The sequence below is a fragment of the Nelumbo nucifera genome, chromosome 7 (assembly GCF_055504915.1).
Source record: "Nelumbo nucifera cultivar China Antique chromosome 7, China Antique-T2T, whole genome shotgun sequence".
NCBI classification, from domain to species: domain Eukaryota; kingdom Viridiplantae; phylum Streptophyta; class Magnoliopsida; order Proteales; family Nelumbonaceae; genus Nelumbo; species Nelumbo nucifera.
Window position 1 is genome coordinate 3,228,323 of NC_142655.1, and position 22,087 is coordinate 3,250,409.

A 22,087-nucleotide genomic window follows, 5' to 3' on the forward strand; every position below is an offset into this window, starting at 1 on the left:
GGTACTGTTGGGACGTCGTACCCAATCGGAAGCCGGAAGCAACGCGAGATTGGGCGGTGACACTCATACTTAGAAACGGCAACGGTGGGGCTTGAAGTTAGAAAGGGTGGTTACTGGTTAGTCGCAATGGTCTCTCTACTGTAAATTAACGAATTTACTTGGTATCAATGTATCATTAGTATTATCTGACAAAAAAAAAATGTATCATTAGTTTGTGTTGTATTCGGTGTCCCTTGTTTCTTCCTCTGTTATTTGGGAGTGAAAGCTAGTGATATGCTGTCGTTGTCTGTGTATTTGTAAGCTAGAATTAATTCACCGTTATATTTGAAGTTCTCTCTCGTTAATTAATTATAAGAGAAATTGCTCAAGAGGTATATAAATTGATCTGTATCCTATATCAATATTCTAATTAGTCAAGATTCTAATTTGACGTCAATTATCGTGTTTAATATTTATCTTATTCCGAAAATCGAATTAGGTCCAACGTTAATTTTATAATTTACATACCGGAAAGGTTAGTACGTAGTTCAATGGGTATCTCGTAGGGCTTTCTTAAAAAAGAAAAAAAAAAAAAAAAAGGAATCTCACTATCTCTTAGGATGGTCTCATTTCACTTGTTGATTGGGCTGACCTACTGGGTCGGTCTGGGCCTTATGCTACTTCATCCGCAATGGGAAGAGGTGCCCAAAGCCCATCCATCGACGTGTAGGGTTGAATATGGGTTCAGGGTCCTTTGATGGGCTTACATGACGGATACAATATGGGCTGATAAGTGATAACCCATTAGGTGGGTGGATTCTGTGTTGCATACCCAATGACTAATGACTAAGAGACGAAGGCAAGGCACAAGCAGAGAACTTTTGTTCTGTTTGTTTGTTTGTTTATTTGTTTTTTTTTTTTTCTTTTTTAATTATTACCAAGAGAAGAGAACGTTGGCTGCCCACGCCACGCCTATGCTGCCTACAGAACTCTCTCCACGTGATAGGTTATAGAAAATAGAGTCATTGATTTCAGCATTGTAACTGTTAGATGAAATTCGTATCAGGCAGGGACTGGGAGGCCCTGTGGAGGGCAGAGGCTGTGGAACGTAGATAGCCAAATATTTTCCTGTTAGGCTTAATTTCTTTGTCCAAAGCGAACAGTAATACTTGTTATATGAGGTTCAGTAAAGTGGGGATGTGATAGAAGGTAGCTGGTTTGGACTGGGTAGGCAGTGGGATGATGGGTTTCATTGTTCGGTCCTCTCTCTCTCTCAAGATATTGAGTTTCTGGAAGTCTGTTCTCTTCGCTGTCTATTGATGGATATGGTGAAAAGGGTAGAAGAATCTCTGACGGTGACTGGAGAAGTAGTTGGATCGGGTTTGTGCCGGATATTGTGTTGGTCGGTACTTGGTAATGCGCCCAAAATTTGATGATCTTGATAGATCATCTTCTGGCCACAGCCTGTGCGGTGGTGAGCATTGCACTCAGCTGTTGATTTCTACGAGTGTTCTACGTATTATTTATGCAGCAGCCAGCTGGTTATCGGACTATCTCTTTTAGTTCGTTCCAGTTCTCTCAAACAGTTATTTATTTATTTATTTTTTCTATTCTCATTATTTAATTTCTTTTAACAAAATTTCTTGTTTATTTATTATAAAAGGTAAAAATATAAAACTATGAAAAAGAAAGCCACGGGCCATAACTAGCTGCTAGACTGAAATACTATGAAATGACAGTTCCAAATAGAATAGAACTCAGCTGTTGCCACTCCACCCTGGTAACTTGGTAAGGCTTTTAGGACCTTGATCCATGAACAAGATGTTCAGTGTGGAAGCAAGCTAAGGCCTAAGGGGTCCCAATTCCCAAATCCCTGATTGAATGCATCAAAGGTCAAGGACCAACTACTTATATACCTCATCCAAATGGATTATGGCTTCTCCTTTAACCTTATAAATTGGCTCAAATTTAAGAGTATATATGGCGTAGGCGCAGACCAAAATCTCATTGTTACAGAATGAGATTTAGTGCTAAAGGGTTTCTTTGCTTTTTCGAATCACCACACATTGTTAGAGGGTGAACCTCATTGTTTAAATGCAGTGTTTTAAATTGGAATCGGAACCGGAACCGGATTGACGACCAGTTTCTGGGTCAGTGGTTCAAAAGTCTGGTCCAAACAGATCGGCCCATTATAATTTAAGAAATTTAAAAATAAAAATAATTGAAATAAAAAGTATCCACAAATCGTTGTCTGCGTCAAACTGGTCAATATCCGCATCAGCAAGTTGTTGATCAAGGCAACAATTTTTGGGCAAAAAGCGGTTTGGGATAAAAACAGACCATTTTCAGGCCAAACTGTTTGACCGTGGAGCTATGTAAACAGCACAGGATGTTGATTGTAGATATATAGCAAAAGATTTTTTTTCCACTGTAGGACTAGGAACTACACTTCACCGTATCGGAACCATGCCCAACAAGATAACAACAACCTAACAAGGCTGGAACTATATACAGGCCACCTTCAGTATCTAAATGAATGATCAGTATTAAGCAGTTAGAGTGAGTTTTAAGTGTACATGCAGTCTCCAATAAATAAGCCTAAAATATCCATTATATAAATGCAGCTCAATTCAAGGCTTTCCAAATTCTGCTATTACAAAAAAGAGGAAACACACTTAGTTCTTTCCTCTTTTAAAAAATTGGTTCAGTTCGTAAGATTTTGGCTGATTGTAAGGGAGACTTGGGATCGAAATCCTGCCTTCACCAAGTTTGGGGGGTTATATTTGGGATTGGGCTAGCTATACATATTGTCTTAACAAGTTGGGATGATGTGAGGGGAGTAGGGATTGTTCCTCTACCCAGGGGCCTGTGGGATTGATTTGAGGGGGTAGGACTAGGGACTGATTCCCCCCCACCCAATAGAATTTTGATCTGTCTTTGTCCTTGTATGAATTTGATAAATAAGGGTCTTTAAATAAGCTATTAACCCAATGTAGAATTTTTATGTTAACTGTCTGTGGACTCTCACAAATTGTTATTATCCCATAAGAATCTTTGTTACAACTCATCAAAAAACTTTTTCAAGTGATGAGGATAACCATACATAAAAGAAAAAAGTGTATTCAAAACATGCCTTCATTCATTTCATTCTCATTCCAAAATTTGTACTTACGAAATTATTATTAATGGTCAATTGGATATTAGTTATTATTTTTACCTTTAGGCTCTGTTTGTTTTTCGGTAAGTTATTTATCCAGATAAATGCAGTTACCTGGGTAAGCTTTTCTTGGGAAATATTTACCCGTGTAAGTGCATTTATTCATGTTCCTTTATTTATCATTTAAATAAGGCAATGACTATTTTAGCCATAAAAATCCATTATTAAAAGGGGCATTTTTTATCCTATTCAAGTGTTGACAACTTCCCTCTACGTTAGAAAAGTTATTTACACACCTAGAAGATGGGTATTACTTACCCAAATAAGTGGTACCCAAAAGAACATTGGGGTTTTGAGTCAATGAAAACCAAAATTCCATTGACCATCTTTCCCCCCCCCCCCTCAAAATCCGAAAAAAGAATGCCCCCTTATAATGTGTTTGGATCCTACATGAAAATAAATGATGTCATTGTGGTTTTTCTTAAGATTTTAAATTTTTAGAGCACAAATTAGATATCCAAGTTGGAACAACCTTGGTTGTCAATATCTTATTTTGAAGGTACCTTTAACAGAGCCTTTATTTTGTATTGTGGCAAAAGGTCTTTCGGCCTGAAACTTGTACTTGGAATAACTAAGGGTTTGTTTTGATATCCATTGCTTTTTAGCTTTGTTATAAAATAAAAAAATAAAAAAAGCCAAAAAATGTGTTGAATATTTGGTAAAAGTTGCTTTCAAATTAAAACATTGTTATATGAAGCTAAAACACTTTTATACCCCAAACAATGAAGCCTAAGTGACCATCCCCTCCATAAACAATTGACCTCAGAAAGCAGAAATTGGAACTTTGACTGACTTCTCAAACAAGCCCTAAAATTGGAACTTTTTCCTTTAGGGTTTAATAGCACACATGTAGGTAGGGGTGTTTACAGTCCGTTTCGGAACGGTTTGGAGAAGATCTCAGACCAAACCAGTAATGGTTTGAGAAATTTCTAAATCAAACCAAACTGTTTTATTACGGTTTGGGGCAGTTTATAATACGGTTTGGAGACTTTGGACCATTCTAAGGATCTTTTGGGCTTAACCTAATTAGAAAGTCCAAATAGTTTCCCTAAAAATTAAACTTAAAACTTTTATTTATTATTTTATTACAAAATAAAGAGTTTATTATATAATTATAATTTTATGCATTCCATTTAGATATATTATATAATGTTTATATATTATATATTCATATTATATATGTATATAAGATTTTGATTTGTGATTTACGATTTGATTCGATTTATAAAATTCAATAAACCAAACTAAAACCATAAAATACAACTTAGAAAATTTTTAAATCGAGTAAAACCGTTTATAAGTATAAACCAAATTAGAAATTCAGTTTGATTCAATTTGGTTTTGCGGTTTTAACCGTATAATGAACACCAGGAGCTTAGCCCAATTTGTCAAGTTGAAGACTCTAAGACGTCATTTAAACTTCATAAAGCAACTATTGTGCGTGTGTGTCTTATTAGTATTTTCAAACTGTGTTTGACCAGGACAGTTAAACCAGTGACATGGAAAGCTGATCGGATCCTTGGTTTTGGACGGGCTTGATTGTCTCGTACCGCCCAGTTGAACCATTCAACCTGCTAATTGGGCCCCTTGATGGGCATTCAAACTGGTTTTACTATGATTTATTAAAAAACATGCTTTGGTAAGCGCTGTACCTTTGATTGGCCCAATATCTTCTTGTTCCTGTACAGAGGATACACCATGGAGGAATGATATTGTCCGATTTGACAATGCACCATCTACCCTATGATGACCCTTTGGTTTGGCCCATATGTTCAATCCTTCAGAATATATCAGCCCTTTCAGCCCTATATTTTCCTAGACTTTGATGCTTCAGGGTGCAAAAGGAAAATGTGGGGTCGTTATGGGCCCTCAAGGCCTCAACTTTCTTACCACGTGGAAGGTTTTTGAGTCAAATTTAGACTTCTCACTAAAATCTATGGTTTACCAAAGCAACTCTTTGTCACATTTTATAATGCATTGATTTCATGACTATAATTTCATGGCCATAACTTTGGAAGCAGCCCACCCCACTTTATGTATTTATGTGTCAAACAAGCTTTTTAATGTAAGAATAACATAATTCGATACGTATTCTCCCAACAGTTGGAGTAAGAAAATTACATCTTATTTATTTTATTTTTTATCATTTTCAAGATTGCACTTTTTTTTTTTTTGTGAAAGATTGCACGTTATTACTGCCATAGTTACAGTGCCGTTGTGTTGCAATTGTATTTGGACTGATCAATACAAATTTGTGTGAGATATTTTTCTACATGAAATATTTTAAGCTGATCAATGTCAAATTGATATTTCTCAAATACATACATTTTTCTGATTGAAATGATGATCTAACAGTGCATATTTCCTATAAATTTGTATTGATCAATCCAATACATAAGAAAATTGCAACTCTTACTTTACCAAACACCCTATTAATTATTGGTCTCAAAAACAATACCTTGTCAATATTAGTCGATTACTTCATGAAGAGATTTCGCTGTAATTGACTATTATTATTGTCCTGTTTTAGTAGTAGATTACTACAAAAATAGATTTTTAAGTAGTCGATTATTAACTCAACAGAACTCAAAATAACAAGAATGAGGTAGAAATAACAAAAAATGTCAATACAATCAAGCAAATGCAAATAAAACAAGTACTATAAAAAATACAAAAGATTTATGTGATTCGGCTTTATTGACCATGTGGAAGGGATGAAAATTATTCTTCACTATGAAAAAAATGAAAAACAATACAAATACCTTGTGGCTTGCAACTCCAACCAATCTTTAACCCTTGTATACCCATTTTCTCTTTCCTCTCTCAACCCAAAGAACAAAAAAAGAGAACACCACTCTTACACCAAGAGCACTAATTTTCTCTCTTTCCCACTCTCTCTTTCAACCTACATACAACAGAAACATTTTACATGTAAGCCCTCTTTAACCTAAAGAGGAACCACACCAACTGTTAGATTAAAAATAATTCAGCGATTGAAAGTTTAATTTAATTTAATTTAATCATAGGCCAAGTTGTATTTATTCAATTTATCAAGTAAAGATCTTACCAACTTAGCATATTTTTGCCATATGGAGGGATGATGTGGGATGATAGGCTAATGATGATGCCTTGTTCATATGAAACGTCCAAAATCTCAAACTCTTATTATTTTGTATCTTGGTGACCTTCAAAAGATACGGTACACCCCATTTGAGATCGTATCATGTTGATATTTTAATCCTTCAATCAAAAAGTTATATTTGACCCAAAAAATGTTAGATTATTGCAAATAAAAAAATGTCAAACATGTTATATTAAATATTAACACACTTTTCAATGAATATTCTTTTATTTTTTTTAATGAAAGTGAAAATACAATAGAATTTGCAAGTGCAACCAAGATCAAGGATTAATGTAATTAATGACATGATTTGCCCTGACATATCATATCGGATTCAAAAGTCACAAGTCAGCATCCTTAATAGAATAATCACACTTAAAAAATATTAAGCAATTGATATACATAATACCTTTTTTTGTATGGTGTATGTTAATATTTTAATTAAACCCTGACAAAGATGGAGAAGATCCATGTAAAGATATCAAGTTGGGATCTGCTCCCAACAAAACTTGACCTCATATTTTTCCAACATAGCATCTCACCATGGAATTAGGACTCACCCTGCTTGAAATGTGCTATGTACAATCATGTTGGAACATCACGACATCGTGACATGTGGAGTGATCCGTTGACCTTATGACTTCTCAGCATCTTTGGACGTCTCAGCAGTCTAAGTCACCTTGGGCACCTCGGGTCATTCAGCCAAGACCGAGGTCCCGAGCAACTCACACTCACACTGACCTATCGAGGTATTACATAGCCTTCTTCTAGAAGCAAACCAGCTCTCTCAGATTTCTTTGGGATTACGTCGCATACCAACAAATTTTATTATAATCCTTCCCGAATTGGACAGATTTAGATAAGCCTTATCAATTTATATGAAGTCCATTTGGATGTGGAATGGTCTCCAGATTAGGAGGGTCAATGATCTCAGACACGCTTTGTGAGGCCCATAGCAACTCGCCTATATAAAGGTACCATCACCACCTTTACAAGGTACGCATGATTAATCTTTCTCACTAGCATTCTAAACTCTCAAGCTCTCTCAAAATCCTCCTACACTAATTCAAGCATTAGAATGCCCACATTGAACAAAGCACCCTGGGACCTCTGATCTACTTATTTTATAGTTCGACCCGGCCATGTAATAGACTAACGTCCGAACTACCTTCTACTAGGAAGCAACTAGATTGCGTAGCATCACCATCTTCCACGAAAACAAAAAAAGAATGATTTGTTCTGAAAAGCTGGTTAGAACCATGTAGAAGTATAACTTGAGGGAGAGGTGTTGATAGACCAGAGAGCTCAGAGCAGCTGAATCATCTTTTAACTGAATGTTGAGCTCAGCCTTTTCAAATGGACACTAAGAAAAAAAAAATACACATACAAATGTAGCTAAAGCCTGGTAATGACAGTGGTGTGTCTAAACTCTAAAGCCCCCAATCCAAAGTCCAAACCCATCGCCTGAAAACTGAAGACGGCAAGGCCCATTGGATGAAATCGAATCGGAAATGAAAAGAGAAAATCACTAATTTCCCGTCAACAAAATTAGAATATATTCTGTCTTACTTGATCCACTGGCTATCTACTTTTTTAAGTCTTGTGACGTTGGTTGTCAGTGGGCAGTGAATCTACGTGTCAACCTAACACTGTTGGACAAGCCTAAAATTCGAGTGTCAAGTTTTGAGAGAACCGAGGAAGAGGGTTTGGGATCTGATAGGACCCACAACGTTGGCATCGAACTAGGACACGTGGAAAATTAAAACAGATCGATTCTAAAATCTAACGCCCTATTTGGATAGATTTCTATTTTGTTCTTTAAAAAATATGTCTACATATAAAATATTTTTACTTTGATATTTTTGTTTTGAAAATCATATATATAAAAACTTTTGAAAATTATACTTTCTAAAACAAAAGCACATTTTCTGTTTAGCAAAAGCACCTCCATTTGAACTTCTGGTGATGATTTCTGTGGTTTTGGGGTTTGAGACAGACAATGGCAATCCAATTCTAGCAGTAGTAAGTGGAGGTAGGGTTGAGAGTTTTATTGAAGGGTACCACTGGTTTGCACAAAAGTGGAAGCACAATTTTGCTAAAAGCAGAAATATAAAAAATTGACTTCGTATTTTTAAGATTTTTCATACAATTATAAGCAAAAAATATAAAGTACATAATACAAAAGTTGTCGTATTTTTTGTACTTTATACTTTCAAAAATAGGAAAGCATTTTACAAAAGTGTATCCAAATAGGCCTTAAATTGCTCGAATCTAGCCTTTTATTTTGCATGATCACTCTGTTCGATCCCCACGGCCCATATCATCCTTCCGATATGGATTTCTCTCTCTCTCTCTCTCTCTCTCGTGTATGTTGGATCCCCCCACTAGTGTCGTCTATTTAAAGGGTAAACATAAGCTCACAATCGCTTCATTTCTGAATATTCCAAGCCGAATAATCTGATGGTCGTATATGTATTCTATGTAAGAGTGTCTAGCTAGCATATTCTTCATTATCGTCTATCTAGCTATCTTGTTCATGCAATACTCCAGATGACGAGCAGAGTATCAACTAGCTAGAGTTCTTTTATAGTATTGTCATACAACAAAATCACCTTTTCCTTTTTGTTTTGTTCCATATCGATCCTTGACTACAATTTTCATCTGAAACTTGTTCACCATCAATCTTTAAAAGCACAGAAGTGACCGCATATCGTCTTGGTTCATGATTCTTCTTTTTGTTTGATTGCTTATTTCTCCTTCACTTCATCCGGTCTCTCTACTCTTATCTTTTTCTGACTGTCTGCCTGCCTAGCTGCCTGCTCAATGAAAAAGATTTTCAATCAGTGTTTCTTAGGTTTAATTTCGTTGTTCATTTCATTTCTGTTCTTCTTCTTCTTTTCAGCTTACACGGTCAAAATATATATTTTGAGGGCAACATTGTTGTCTTCTCTAAAAAGCAGCAAGCAAATTATGTTCCTGTACTGACTGAACATTTCTCATAGAGTTTGTACAGATCGATCGACTCAACCGCTGCCGTCGAATATCCGGAATCACATTGTCGGAATCACTCACCCACAAAGGTACGACCATGAAGGAGCAGGATCTTCTCCGCCGACTAGAGAAATTCCCCGGCGAGAACCCAGACATCGGCGTCGACTGCGAGCTAAGGCTTGGATTCTCTAGCTCTCAACCCAACCCACCTCCAGAAAACTGCCGGAGATTCATTTGTGACGCTCTTCCACCTCCTCCGCAGGTATTATTTCTGGACAAACAGATCTTCTGCTTCCACGCAAATATTTTAATTTGAAAATCAATCGCGCGTATGGTTTTAAGAAATATAGTTTCGATCAACGTAAGAATCTATGATCGATCTACTTCCCATCATGCAAAGCTTGCCTTCTCGTCCACTTTCTTTCTCTCTTAAAATATTTTAATGGCTTAAAAGTTAAAACCCTCAAGAATTTCACGGCAGAGACAAACCGGAGATGATGGCGGTGGGTCCTGCCCATGTACAAATGCATGCCACCATGTCATAGTTTCATCTCCCCATACACGCATACAGACAAAACCAGTCTTCCAACTCTTGTTCATTACCGATGATAGAGAGCGATGTCCATCGACGTCCAATTAGAATCTGACCGTCCGGTTCAGACGGTCAAGATCAATATTCTCTTTCTACTGGACTGTTGACCGCATAGAGAAATTGTTCCCTAGTGGGAAGTGGTTGTATTTGACTCGTGAACATGTACGGTGGAGTAAGTAAACATGCTGATGCTCCGCTCACTATCATAAAAGCTGGTGCTTAATACAGCGAATACTCATCCAGTGACGGTTATATTTGCTGACGTGGCCGAGCAACTAAACATCCACGTGGACGGGACATGCAATTGTTCCTGATTCAATTTGACTGCCTACTGAAGGCTTTTGACCTTGGTTGTTTTTTAGATTCACTTTCGTCATCATATCCGAAGTATATGATTTAGCTAGGGGTCCCTCAGTTGTGCATGGTGACCTTCGTAGGGTCCTGCCCCACCAGCATGGCCTGATAAATTGATCAGAAACCGTCTGATCTCGTACTTCCTCCTCTTCCGGATTTATCATTCACCAGTCACCACTCTTTCTAATCCAAGCCCATCCAGAAGAATACGGTTGATCCCTTGGCCCAATGATGTTGAATTGAAGTTCGAAGGAACCACGTACCACTAACTCGATAAATAAAATGCCAAAAGGTGAAGTACTTGGCCAATCAGGGGTTGGTTTGGGATCATCAGTTCGGCCCAGGCCCATGAGCTACTAATAAGTTTTAGTGAATGTGATAGTCGTACTGAGTACTGATTAAATCATCGTTTTTATCATCAGGCATTTTCTGTTGGTTTTTGTTTACAGGTAATGACGAGCTACGCAAAAGGGCCTCCACCTACTGCTGCAGTGAATGTGAATGGATACTGGGCCACAAATGGCCCAAACCAGATTGACTGGATACCAAGCTTAGTGGGCCCAAGAAATTATTTACTGAGTTCGTCATCGTCAGGCCCAAACGTCATCAATGCTAGTGTGGGAATGGGCCTGCTGCCAATGCAACGTCTCAATAACGTTGCACTCATGGGCTATGGCTTTCACATGATAGCAGAAGCAAATCGTCGTGGTGATCCAATAAAGCGCTGCGCCGGGTGTGAAACCACAAATACCCCACTGTGGCGCAATGGACCCAAGGGCTTTAAGGTAAATTTCTTTCTTTTTAATCCCCCGTTTGGGAGTGCTTATTTTTTAGCACGTAATAGAGAAGGCATTATTTTTGAAAAAGCGCTTGGCCTGTCACCTAATTTTCAGAACACCTGTGTTACCACATTTGAAAGAAGTGCTTTTTCACTAAACAATCGTAAGGGCTTATTGGATGAGACCGAATCAGCCCCCACAAGACTGCAACTCACAACATCCCACACCACATCCCCGCCGTGTATTGGGAATATCTACCGATGATGATATCATCATTCCTGGTATTATCATCAGGAGGTGTTCCCAATACACGGCGGGGGTGTGGTGTGGGACGTTGTGGGAGCTGATTTGAAGTCTTATTATATAAGCACTTAAAAAAGGTAATTTTATTTGTTTTTTTTTTAGTTTAAATGTATTGTCTTTTTTTTTTTTTGAAGGCCAGCTTAAATGTATTATCAAAAGAATTGAAATAGGCAATTTATCATTTTGCTGTTGAACGTTTTCAGTCGCTGTGCAATGCTTGCGGCCTCCGGTACAAGAAGGAAGAGAAGAAGATTTTGGGAAGCCCAGACACCCATTCAAAATCTAGAGGAAGGAAACTTTCTAGGAAACACAACTTCTAAGTGCACATTGATCATCTGCTTCTGCCAGCAATCTCTTTTTCTTCTCATCTGTTTCTCTTATTTGCTTTTCGGGATTTTTTGCTTCCATTTGACAAGGGTGGTTAATGGTTATTTACACTTTGTTGCTGGTTCCTTAATGAATTAAGTTTCTCTCTCTCTTTCTCTCTCTCTCTCTCCTTCTGTAGAATTTTGATATGAAAAAAAAAAAAAAAAAAAACTCAAATACAATGAGGTAACAGGAGACAGTTAAAGAGAAAAGAAGTAGCAAAACAAAATGAGAAGATCATGTTAATCCTTGGAGAATCTGAAACTTTCCCACTATAATTCAGCAGACAAACAGCCAGGAAGGAGGATAGGAGAATCCGCTTTCAAAGGATTGGAAACCTTTATTTGCCAAAAGATGAGACACTACTCCATTTTGATCCCTGTTCGTGAAGCGAAAATATCGAGTCAACATTAGAGCTCAAACAGAAAAATCATTTTACAATGTAAATAAATGTCTCTACTATTCAAAAATCAGCTTCAACACAAAATCTGGGTTGAGTGCCAATGAGATGCGCTCTCTAAATCTCTAGTTGGACTGGCCACGACCACTCTAGAAGGTTCTATATTACAAGCACCATCATTTGGAGGGACAGGGATTGCATTTTCAACTTACTTGATTGACCTGTTCTATCAGTAATAGAATTAGAAGCACTGCCTGAGAAAATTTTGCTTTCCCAGCCACCTTACAAATATTCGAATTTTGGATTATCCGAATTCCGAAGGCTAGTATATTCTTGGTTTATTTACCTATTATCATTTCAAGATCTTAGAAAGAATTCTTTTTTTTTTAAATTATTTCAGGCGAAGGTATTATAAAATCAGGTTTAGGGTTTGAATGTCACATAATTTTATGGTTTAGGGGAACAAGGGTTTAGATGAAAATCAAGACTTGGTGGTAGGAGACAAGTATTTCCCCTGGGCAGGGCAGCCGACAGGGAACAGCCAGACTACACAGCAGACAGCACAGGCAAATGTAAACATCAAGGGGCAAAGGTGATTCCACATTCGGTGAAATGGTTAACCATTGAACCATCCTGGATCTTCAAACGCACAACAAGAATGATTACATTAATTATAAACACACTAAGAGTCTAAGACACAAGAAAGCAACGCCACGCATTCATTTATTCATTTGATTATAAGCATCTTCAGCTTCTCCTTGCCCATTTAAATTTTAAAGCGAAAAGGTTAATAAAGCCAAATAAAATACCAACTATAAAGAGAGCGTGTTATACCCTTTTGATCGCTTCAAACTCGAAGTCCGCCTTCAATAAAACCACACGTCCATTTTAAAATAGGATCCGCACCAACGCATACGAGACGAGATCAAGAGTCAAAAGTAGTTAAGAGATCAGTAGGAACCACCCCCCCCCAAAAAAAAAAAACATAGAATAACTTTTTTTAACACCCGTAATGTTTTTTTTCTTCTTTTGCTTATCCACAAAAGATGCATCCAAAGATCCAACAACCAAACCCAAAACCGAGCTCCATCAACAAATACGACAGCCAAAGGAGCTTTTTATCCCTCCCACCAACCCCCCACAACCAAAAAAGCAAGCAAAACAAAGAAGAGCGCTCAAACTCCCTGTTTGCGGAGATCAGCTGCACCATGTGCAAAGTGACACCTGTCACCAAATGTGCAAGACCCCTTAGCAAAGTTCTCGCACAGCTTGGTCTTGTAGTTGCTTGCAGCTACAGCTTGTGCTGCTGCCGGTACGCCTGGGTTCTTCCCTGGACCTGCCGCTGAACCAATGTTCACGATCAACTCACGTACCATTGCGCTTGCTTGCTTTATCTGATCGAAGGTCCCCTCAAGCTCGATGTTTCTCAGGTTCGGATCCGATTCATGTTCTCTTATGGCCAGCTTGGCACCTGTTAGGCGACAAATCTGCTTCGAGTTTACACCCCCTTTTCCAATGATGGCTCCAGCGAGGGAAGCATCAACGCTGATCTTTGCTGTAGCAGATGCACCAAAGCTCGCTGCAGCTGCAAGACCTGGCGGAGGAGGAGGGGGCTCAAGCCTGCCAGCCAATCTGCCACCGCCTGTCATTGCTCCTCCTAATGCACGGGGATCTTCATGTGATGAAACAATGGGCTTTCCAAGTTCACGTTCTCCGTGGGCAAAATGACACTTTTCCCCAAATTTGCAACCCTCAGCTGTGTTGAACTTGTTGCACATGCGAGTCTTGACTGCTGGTGGAGCTGAACCATCGGGAATGGGATGGTGGCCTACTGTGTTTCTTGAGGACGGAACTGCGAGGTCAGCCAAATTAGTCATATGGGCTACAGTATTGATGCCACCGGGGACGTAATGAAGGAAGTGGCAGCCCTCACCAAAGGGACAACCGGCGGTACTGCATTGAACATCAATCAAGATCCAAGGATTAGAGACCAACAACTTCAATTTGTATACAGGACAAAAGAAGAATCACAGAGATTCACAGAACATACATTCTCTTGACGTCTACCAAAGAAAACCGCCAGACATTAACCAAACATGCTATAAAGATGAATCAATAATCAACGAGTGTCCCTTAACATTTTAACAAACGCTCAATTCCAGCCAGGCCCGCTTAAATAACTAGAGTATAAACCAGTAAATTAACAATTATCTAAATCTATGAAATAAATAAAAAAAAAAGTAGAAAATCAAGTCACACAACAATCCACACTCAACAAATTAAACCAGCATGATAATTGACACATCCATCAACTGTCGGTGAAATAATATTGAAAACATCCAAATCTAGGTATAATCATTTAGGAAGGAGACTTGTTGAATATGTGATACCAAATATGCACCTAATTCACATAAATTACCCAAGACTTACACCGCATAGGTACCATTACCGATACTTTTATCACTAACTATACAGCACAAAGCTGACATAACCATATCAACCCTAATCAACTTTAACCTTGGGCGTGGGGACCAATGGTCAATATTCAGTCTTACCCCGCCAGCAAGTCAGCTAAAGCACCAAATGCTTACTCAAAAGAGTGAAGCAAAAAGCCTTTCACATCTAATAAGAGAAAACCGCCAGACATTAACCAAACATGCTATAAAGATGAATCAATAATCAACGAGTAAAAGAGGTCCCTTAACATTTTAACAAACGCTCAATTCCAGCCAGGCCCGCTTAAATTTAACTAGAGTATAAACCAGTAAATTAACAATTATCTAAATCTATGAAATAAATAAAAAAAAAAGTAGAAAATCAAGTCACACAACAATCCACACTCAACAAATGAAGGCTAAACCAGCATGATAATTGACACATCCATCAACTGTCGGTGAAATAATATTGAAAACATCCAAATCTAGGTATAATACATTTAGGAAGGAGACTTGTTGAATATGTGATACCAAATATGCACCTAATTCACATAAATTACCCAAGTACCACTTACACCGCATAGGTACCATTACCGATACTTTTATCACTAACTATACAGCACAAAGCTGACATAACCATATCAACCCTAATCAATGCCGCTTTAACCTTGGGCGTGGGGACCAATGGTCAATATTCAGTCTTACCCCGCCAGCAAGTCAGCTAAAGCACCAAATGCTTACTCAAAAGAGTGAAGCAAAAAGCCTTTCACATCTAATAAGAGAGGCCACGAACCTTCCACAGCAATACTCAGAGTGAAGCGAAAAGCCATTCATCTTTTTTAAACAATTACTAGAGCCGCTAAACAATGGAAGTTGAACAAATCCTATGCCTATCATACCTAGAAGTTCAGAAAGGCACAACTGCACAACTGCACAACTGCACAAATCAATAATCAACGAGTAAAAGAGGTCCCTTAACATTTTAACAAACGCTCAATTCCAGCCAGGCCCGCTTAAATTTAACTAGAGTATAAACCAGTAAATTAACAATTATCTAAATCTATGAAATAAATAAAAAAAAAAGTAGAAAATCAAGTCACACAACAATCCACACTCAACAAATGAAGGCTAAACCAGCATGATAATTGACACATCCATCAACTGTCGGTGAAATAATATTGAAAACATCCAAATCTAGGTATAATACATTTAGGAAGGAGACTTGTTGAATATGTGATACCAAATATGCACCTAATTCACATAAATTACCCAAGTACCACTTACACCGCATAGGTACCATTACCGATACTTTTATCACTAACTATACAGCACAAAGCTGACATAACCATATCAACCCTAATCAATGCCGCTTTAACCTTGGGCGTGGGGACCAATGGTCAATATTCAGTCTTACCCCGCCAGCAAGTCAGCTAAAGCACCAAATGCTTACTCAAAAGAGTGAAGCAAAAAGCCTTTCACATCTAATAAGAGAGGCCACGAACCTTCCACAGCAATACTCAGAGTGAAGCGAAAAGCCATTCATCTTTTTTAAACAATTACTAGAGCCGCTAAACAATGGAAGTTGAACAAATCCTATGCCTATCATACCTAGAAGTTCAGAAAGGCACAACTGCACAAGTTGAAACAACCTAACGTACAAAAAAAGACAACAATTCAGGTATGACACACTGTTCAATGTTCATTGTGTAGAGAGATCTCACTTCGATCACACAGTTTGTAACAGTCACAACAATAGATGCCAACCGATGACCTTAGTTTCAAACTAAAACAAACTATAAATCCTTTTTAACTATCCCATATGCCTTGTACTCCTGCCTCCTGAGACCAGCCACCTAACTATCATCACACAGTTTCGTAACGATTCATCCTTCTCACATAGTCCCTGGGGAGCATAAGGCACCATAATTAAAAGCTACCATTTCTACTAGTATCACCCAGCAAAAGAAATCAACTCATCCCAAACTCTAAAAATTAAAAGATAAAAAAACAGATATCGGTTAGACATGCTAAGAAATTGAAAGAATTAACATATATAATTCACAGCCCATTGGTTATGAAGTACAAAGCCAGCATCCAAATAGAAGCAATCCAAGGTTGTCAAATGCTGCAGTCTAATGACCACTAGCCTACATGCCTACATACCCAAATATCAAAACCACAGTTTACCATGATATTTAAAATTACTTACGCATACATTCATGCTATTCATATATGTAGATTTCATTGAGACTTAATACATAACTCCCATTTCTTATCACCAACTAACTCATCTCTTACCATACAAGATGAACATCAAGAAACAGTCCCCGTAATATAAGGAAAAACCTTTGACAAAAGTAGGATAGGGGACATCATTTGTTAGGATAGGGGACATCTCTTACCATAATATGCACAATATGACCTTAGAATTTAATGTCCAGATATTCAACCAGCTTGATAATGTTTAAAAATTCTACAATTATTTGACAAATGATCAAAAAACCTAAAACATATGAGGCACTACTTTCAATTAATGATGGAACAGAAATTATAAAATATAAATTAATCTACCTAAAGAACAAAGAATCCCAAAAACTAAAAACATTCTAAGGCCCAGTTCGGAAAGAGTACAAATGCCAACATGACCAGTACAAATACAACATTTTGAAATACAATAAACAAGGTTTAACACTGTGCATATTTTATATTCATACTCTTACCAAACTAAACTTATCACTGAGCTTGGAGGAACTGCAAATAAAAATATGCACAGTGCAAAATCTTGAATTTTGTATTTCTAAACCTGCGTTATCACCATACTTTTCGAATTTGTATTCCCAAACAGAGCCCAAGGTACATTTTTTACTGTTCACTGCTAATAGAACAAAAAATGTAGAATCCAATTTGGAAATCTAATACAGGTAACCAAAATACTACCACCTAGGAAAAGACTATTTAGACAATCAAATACAAGGTCAATGATTTGAAATAAGCAGAACAAATATACAGCATAAGTTGCCACCGAAGAACTTTGGCCTTACAATAGCATGCTTCACTCGATGAAATGAACAATAACCATAGAGATAATATGTAATAATAGATCTAACCAAAGAACTAACCATACAAACATCCTTACTGGTGAACCCAACCCAAGGTTCAAATTATCGACATGTATCGGCCCATATCAGCCGATTGGTATCGTTCCGGAACCCCTCCGATACACCTGTACAGTGGGTGTTTCGGGGGTCAGACCGATTCAGGGTGTGGAGGAGGCCTAAAACAGCTCCCCTGAACCAGTTGCGAAAAAAAAATTAAAAAAAAAAGCACTAAAAAGCTGTATCAATTCACCCGATACGCCCATACCTTGACCCAACCCACCCTTCAAGGACATAATTTGTCTAATTTGGCATCATCTACTGTAATACTGTGGACATTTCATGAACTAAGACCCTGATTATCAAATAAAAGCTCTAATGACCAAAGACAACCAAAAAGCTAATACTATCTTCTCATTTTTTATCAACAATCTAGAAGCTTCTAATATGACAACAACCGAGGCAACTAAAAATATACAAGATCATAAACTGGATAATAACAACTGCTAAAAGAACAGATGCCAATAGAAATGGAAAATAGGCATCCCCTCTATCATAGCTAGGACACACGGTAAGGCTGCCTATCAAATGGATAAACTGTAAACACCAAGCCACTGCTCATGCTTCTTCAGCCCCTTTAAAATATGCATTTATTTTTTAATTTTTTGGAACAAAATTAGTGAATTCCTATACAACCATACAGCCAATGATCTGCATGAGACAGGTCCCATGCCAAAATACCAATACACTTCCCTATAAATATCATATTCCAATCACTTTCTTAATGAAATTAGAACTAAAATCTCTCTCGCATCACCCAAACAAACATACATCTTGATTTGTTCCTAAAATTTCCACCTTTCAATGACACTTCCTTCTCACACATTCCATTGTTCTTATATGTATAACTTTTTTCCTGTGAAATAGGAAACAAAACGCATCCTCCTCTTTTCAACAGACGGTTGATTAGATGATGGGGAAAGGATGTGAATATCGACCCCAACAATTTTTTTGATAAATATCCCAACAATTTCTCTATTAAAAAACATAATACTAAATAAGATTAGATTCTTATACCAGTAATTTTGCAAATAGAGAAACTTCATAGATACATGCCATCCTCAACACCCACACTAGACCATTCAACTATATAATACATAGGGATTAAAAAACCAATTGGACAACACTTGCTTCATGATGCAACTGTATGATCCTTTAAATTTTCACAGCAAAGAAAAACTCATCTTTTAACTTTTCAAATTATGAAAATGTCATTTCCATTAATTAAGATCCAAGTAGCTGTTTGATATTTTGTTCTGATTAAAGCATCACCAATCCACTACAAGTCATTCATAGGCAAACCTACATAACCTCCATTATATCAATATGGAGTAATTAATAAACTCCAACAATAATGCATGCAACTACTAGAAAGTACAGATTAAAGGCATTAAAAGCTTTACCTTGCAAAAATAAGGGCAACTGCACAGTGACATGGATTTTCAAGATAACCAAAAAATAAATTCCTAATTTGTAAAGAATAAAATAATATTATCACACTAGATTGCAAAATACACTACAATAATCGTATAGGTTGACCATTTTATGTTGTAAACTTGCCTAACATCTCGTATTAATGAAATCACACTATTGTCAAAAAAGCATTTTTACCAGTAGGCAAACTGATTAAAAGTCCACTAGATGATGATATACTCATTAGATATTATATTAGTTGAACATAATGTACTGATTCTAGCAGCTAAGTGCTTTGAAATATAACCATTATATTGAGGGCATCTATCATATCCGGTTTCAAGTGCTTTTGAGATACAAAACCTTGGAAGTGGTTATATGCAACTGGAATGATCAACCATTATATCTGTTCAATAATCTTTGTTATCTTGATTAGAGCAATAAATGGTGTGAACCTGTATCACAACTTTGGATGACCAATTCATTAGCCTTGATAACATTGTCCTTAAATTGCAAGATAATGGTCAAAGCAAATTATTATTAAAAGTTATAAACATTTGTAATAGAGAAAATTGCATTATAACATTTATCTTAGGCAAGTTAAGATTTGAACCTGAAAAACTTGGTGCAAGGCTTCGATTTGCTTCCTATACCAGGTGTAAATGACTCCGTTTCTGTTGCAGAACATTAAATACTTTTTCTCAGTTAAAATTCCAGTGAGTTCTTAATCTGGGAACTCCAAGAATATCCAAGACTTGCATTAACATTAATTAACATCATTAGAAAAAGTGATCCTCAAAAAAGAAGAACCATTACTCCCAGTTAAGAAATGTATTACCACGATTAAAGTGACAAGTTCAAATTATGATTGATGCCATGTAAATATGGTATGAATCACCGATTCCTCACACCATACAAACATGTAAATATGTAAAGATAAAGGGCAATGATGTGAATTTCATTCTTCATAGTTCATTTTTTTGGGTGGAATTTTAACAAATTCATTCCCAAAAACTTCGTGTCTGAAGCCCGGAAATCCATGTACACTAATACAACCGAATGATGGAATCCCTATCTCCATACACTGAATAAATGAGAATCATCCCAAACCTACATTAGGAATACAGTTTTTTAAAACGAAATTGTTTATTTAAAATAAACAATTCCGGGCTTCGTGTCTGAAGCCCGGAAGCCCATATACACTAACTAACACAACCGAATGATGGAACCCCTATCTCCATACACTGAATAAATGAGAATCATTCCTAACATACATTAGGAATACAGTTTTTTAGAACGAAATTGTTTATTTAAAATAGGGAATCACCCGTGTCCAAAGTCCAAATTTTTACATGCAATTAAATGCCACAAGTTGCACTTAACCAATTTTGAGGTTCAGGGTATCTAACAAATAGGAGGAACCTCAAGAATGCAAAACTAAGTTGACATGCGTACAAAAAATAAAATGAGAAGCTGCAACAAACAAGCAGCACGGATCACGGGACACAAGAAGAAAGAATCAAAATCAACAAGAAATAAAAAGTTGCAAGTCATACTAAAGCCACGAACAAGTTCCCCTAAACACAGACTCGTATGCTTCTAAACTTTTCTTTTCAAAAAGTACTCAAACTGTCAAGGGAACTAAACCCCAACGAATCAAGAGCAGAGGCGAAGCACTACAAGCAGTGGCTTCAACATGAAGCACTCCCTACCACCCCCCCCCCCCAAAAAAAAAATAAATAAAGGAACAGAAAAAAAAAAAGAGAGGGCCCAACACATAGTCTAGACCACTGCACCAGAGAAGGAATGGCAAGACGGAAAAGGCCAAAGATCGCAGAGCAAAAAATACAGAGACCGTAAAACCCTAAACTCACTAAATAGTGAAAACAATGAAGAAAGCAAAAAACAAACCTTGCTTGGAACGCTTCAGCCCTCCATTCCCATTCAAAGCAGGGTCACCCCTCCCCCTCTTGCGCGCAGCTCCAAAATCCATACCAACAAACTCAGATCGAGATCTAGCCAAATAGCTGGAACGAGAAAATCAGAATGAAAGAAAGAAAGATAAGAAATAAGTGAAGGAAATCCCCTAAAACCCTATGAAGGCAAAAACCCCAAGGAAAAAAGGGCGGAAAATATAAGCGTTAAGCTAAGAGAGTGCAAAACCCTAGGGCTTCCACGAGCAGAAACCAAAGGGCGGGGTTTCTAAAGAGAAACATGAAGAGGCAAAAAGAAGATATTAATAACCACGTGAGTGAGAGAGAGAGAGAGAGAATGAGGCAGAGGGAGAGGGAGAGGGAGAGGGAGAGGGAGAAATAAATAAAATAAATAGTATTTCAAATTTAGGGTTTAGATTGGACTTGTTGTATGAGTTGGATCCCGCCCCGCGCACAGTGACGGATGATTGGGTTGTCACGCGGGGCAGGTGATTTGCTTCACGTCACCCAAAATCTTTGTTGTATACTTGCATTCAACGTACTGGGCCCGGTCTTTTGTGGGCCTATGGGCCTGTATTTGGGCCTTCAAAAAATGAACAAGAACAATAATAATGTTTATTTTTTGCAATAATAATGTATGGAGCAGACGACCGGGATGGGCCTTTGTTAAGGTGACGTGGCCTTTTTTCCTACAAGAAAAGATATTCGCACGTGAAATCATTTTTTCGTGCGAAAGCAGCAGGATGGGCTTTCTCTTCAGTCTTAACACGTCTTTCTCCCCTGTTTCCCTCTTCTCTCACTCTCTCGTCCGAGTCCCTCTCCCTCTCTGTATCTCTCGAAATCATGGCGAGAAACCCTAACTCTTTCTCTCTACAAGTTGTGTTACTTTTTCTTTGCAGGGTTTGCAATTAGGGTTTTGATGGTTTTTCACACTACTCTCCCCTGCTTCATCTTCCAAGATCTCAGTTATTGTTTTATTAAGGTTTCTAGTTGGGGTCGTACCCTTTTCTTTGTAGTTATTCTACTTCACCAGTCTCAGTTAGTGTTT

At 37.5% G+C, this 22,087-nt stretch overlaps 2 protein-coding genes across 4 annotated transcripts; one reads left to right on the plus strand and one right to left on the minus strand.

Moving 5' to 3' along the window:
• Positions 1-8,760: 8,760 nt before the first annotated feature.
• Positions 8,761-11,812, plus strand: LOC104597554 (uncharacterized). Of its 3 annotated transcripts, none has more exons than XM_088891824.1 (4): positions 8,761-8,798; positions 9,320-9,570; positions 10,704-11,039; positions 11,540-11,812. In XM_088891824.1, exons 2-4 carry the CDS (start codon positions 9,406-9,408, stop codon positions 11,654-11,656), a joined length of 618 nt encoding a protein of 205 aa, XP_088747950.1. In that variant the 5' UTR covers positions 8,761-8,798; positions 9,320-9,405; the 3' UTR covers positions 11,657-11,812. The 3 variants fall into 3 exon arrangements, with proteins under 3 accessions (XP_088747950.1, XP_088747949.1, XP_010257468.1); XM_088891823.1 differs by having other exon boundaries at positions 8,767-8,798; positions 9,331-9,570; XM_010259166.3 differs by lacking the exon at positions 8,761-8,798 and adding an exon at positions 8,813-9,171.
• Positions 11,813-12,938: 1,126 nt separating this feature from the next.
• Positions 12,939-21,435, minus strand: LOC104597553 (zinc finger CCCH domain-containing protein 14). Its single transcript, XM_010259164.3, has 3 exons — positions 21,017-21,435; positions 19,719-19,779; positions 12,939-14,055 (listed from the first exon to the last, which is right to left on the minus strand). The coding sequence occupies exons 1-3, from the start codon at positions 21,096-21,098 to the stop codon at positions 13,278-13,280; spliced, it is 921 nt and encodes a 306-aa protein (XP_010257466.1). The 5' UTR covers positions 21,099-21,435; the 3' UTR covers positions 12,939-13,277.
• Positions 21,436-22,087: the final 652 nt, after the last annotated feature.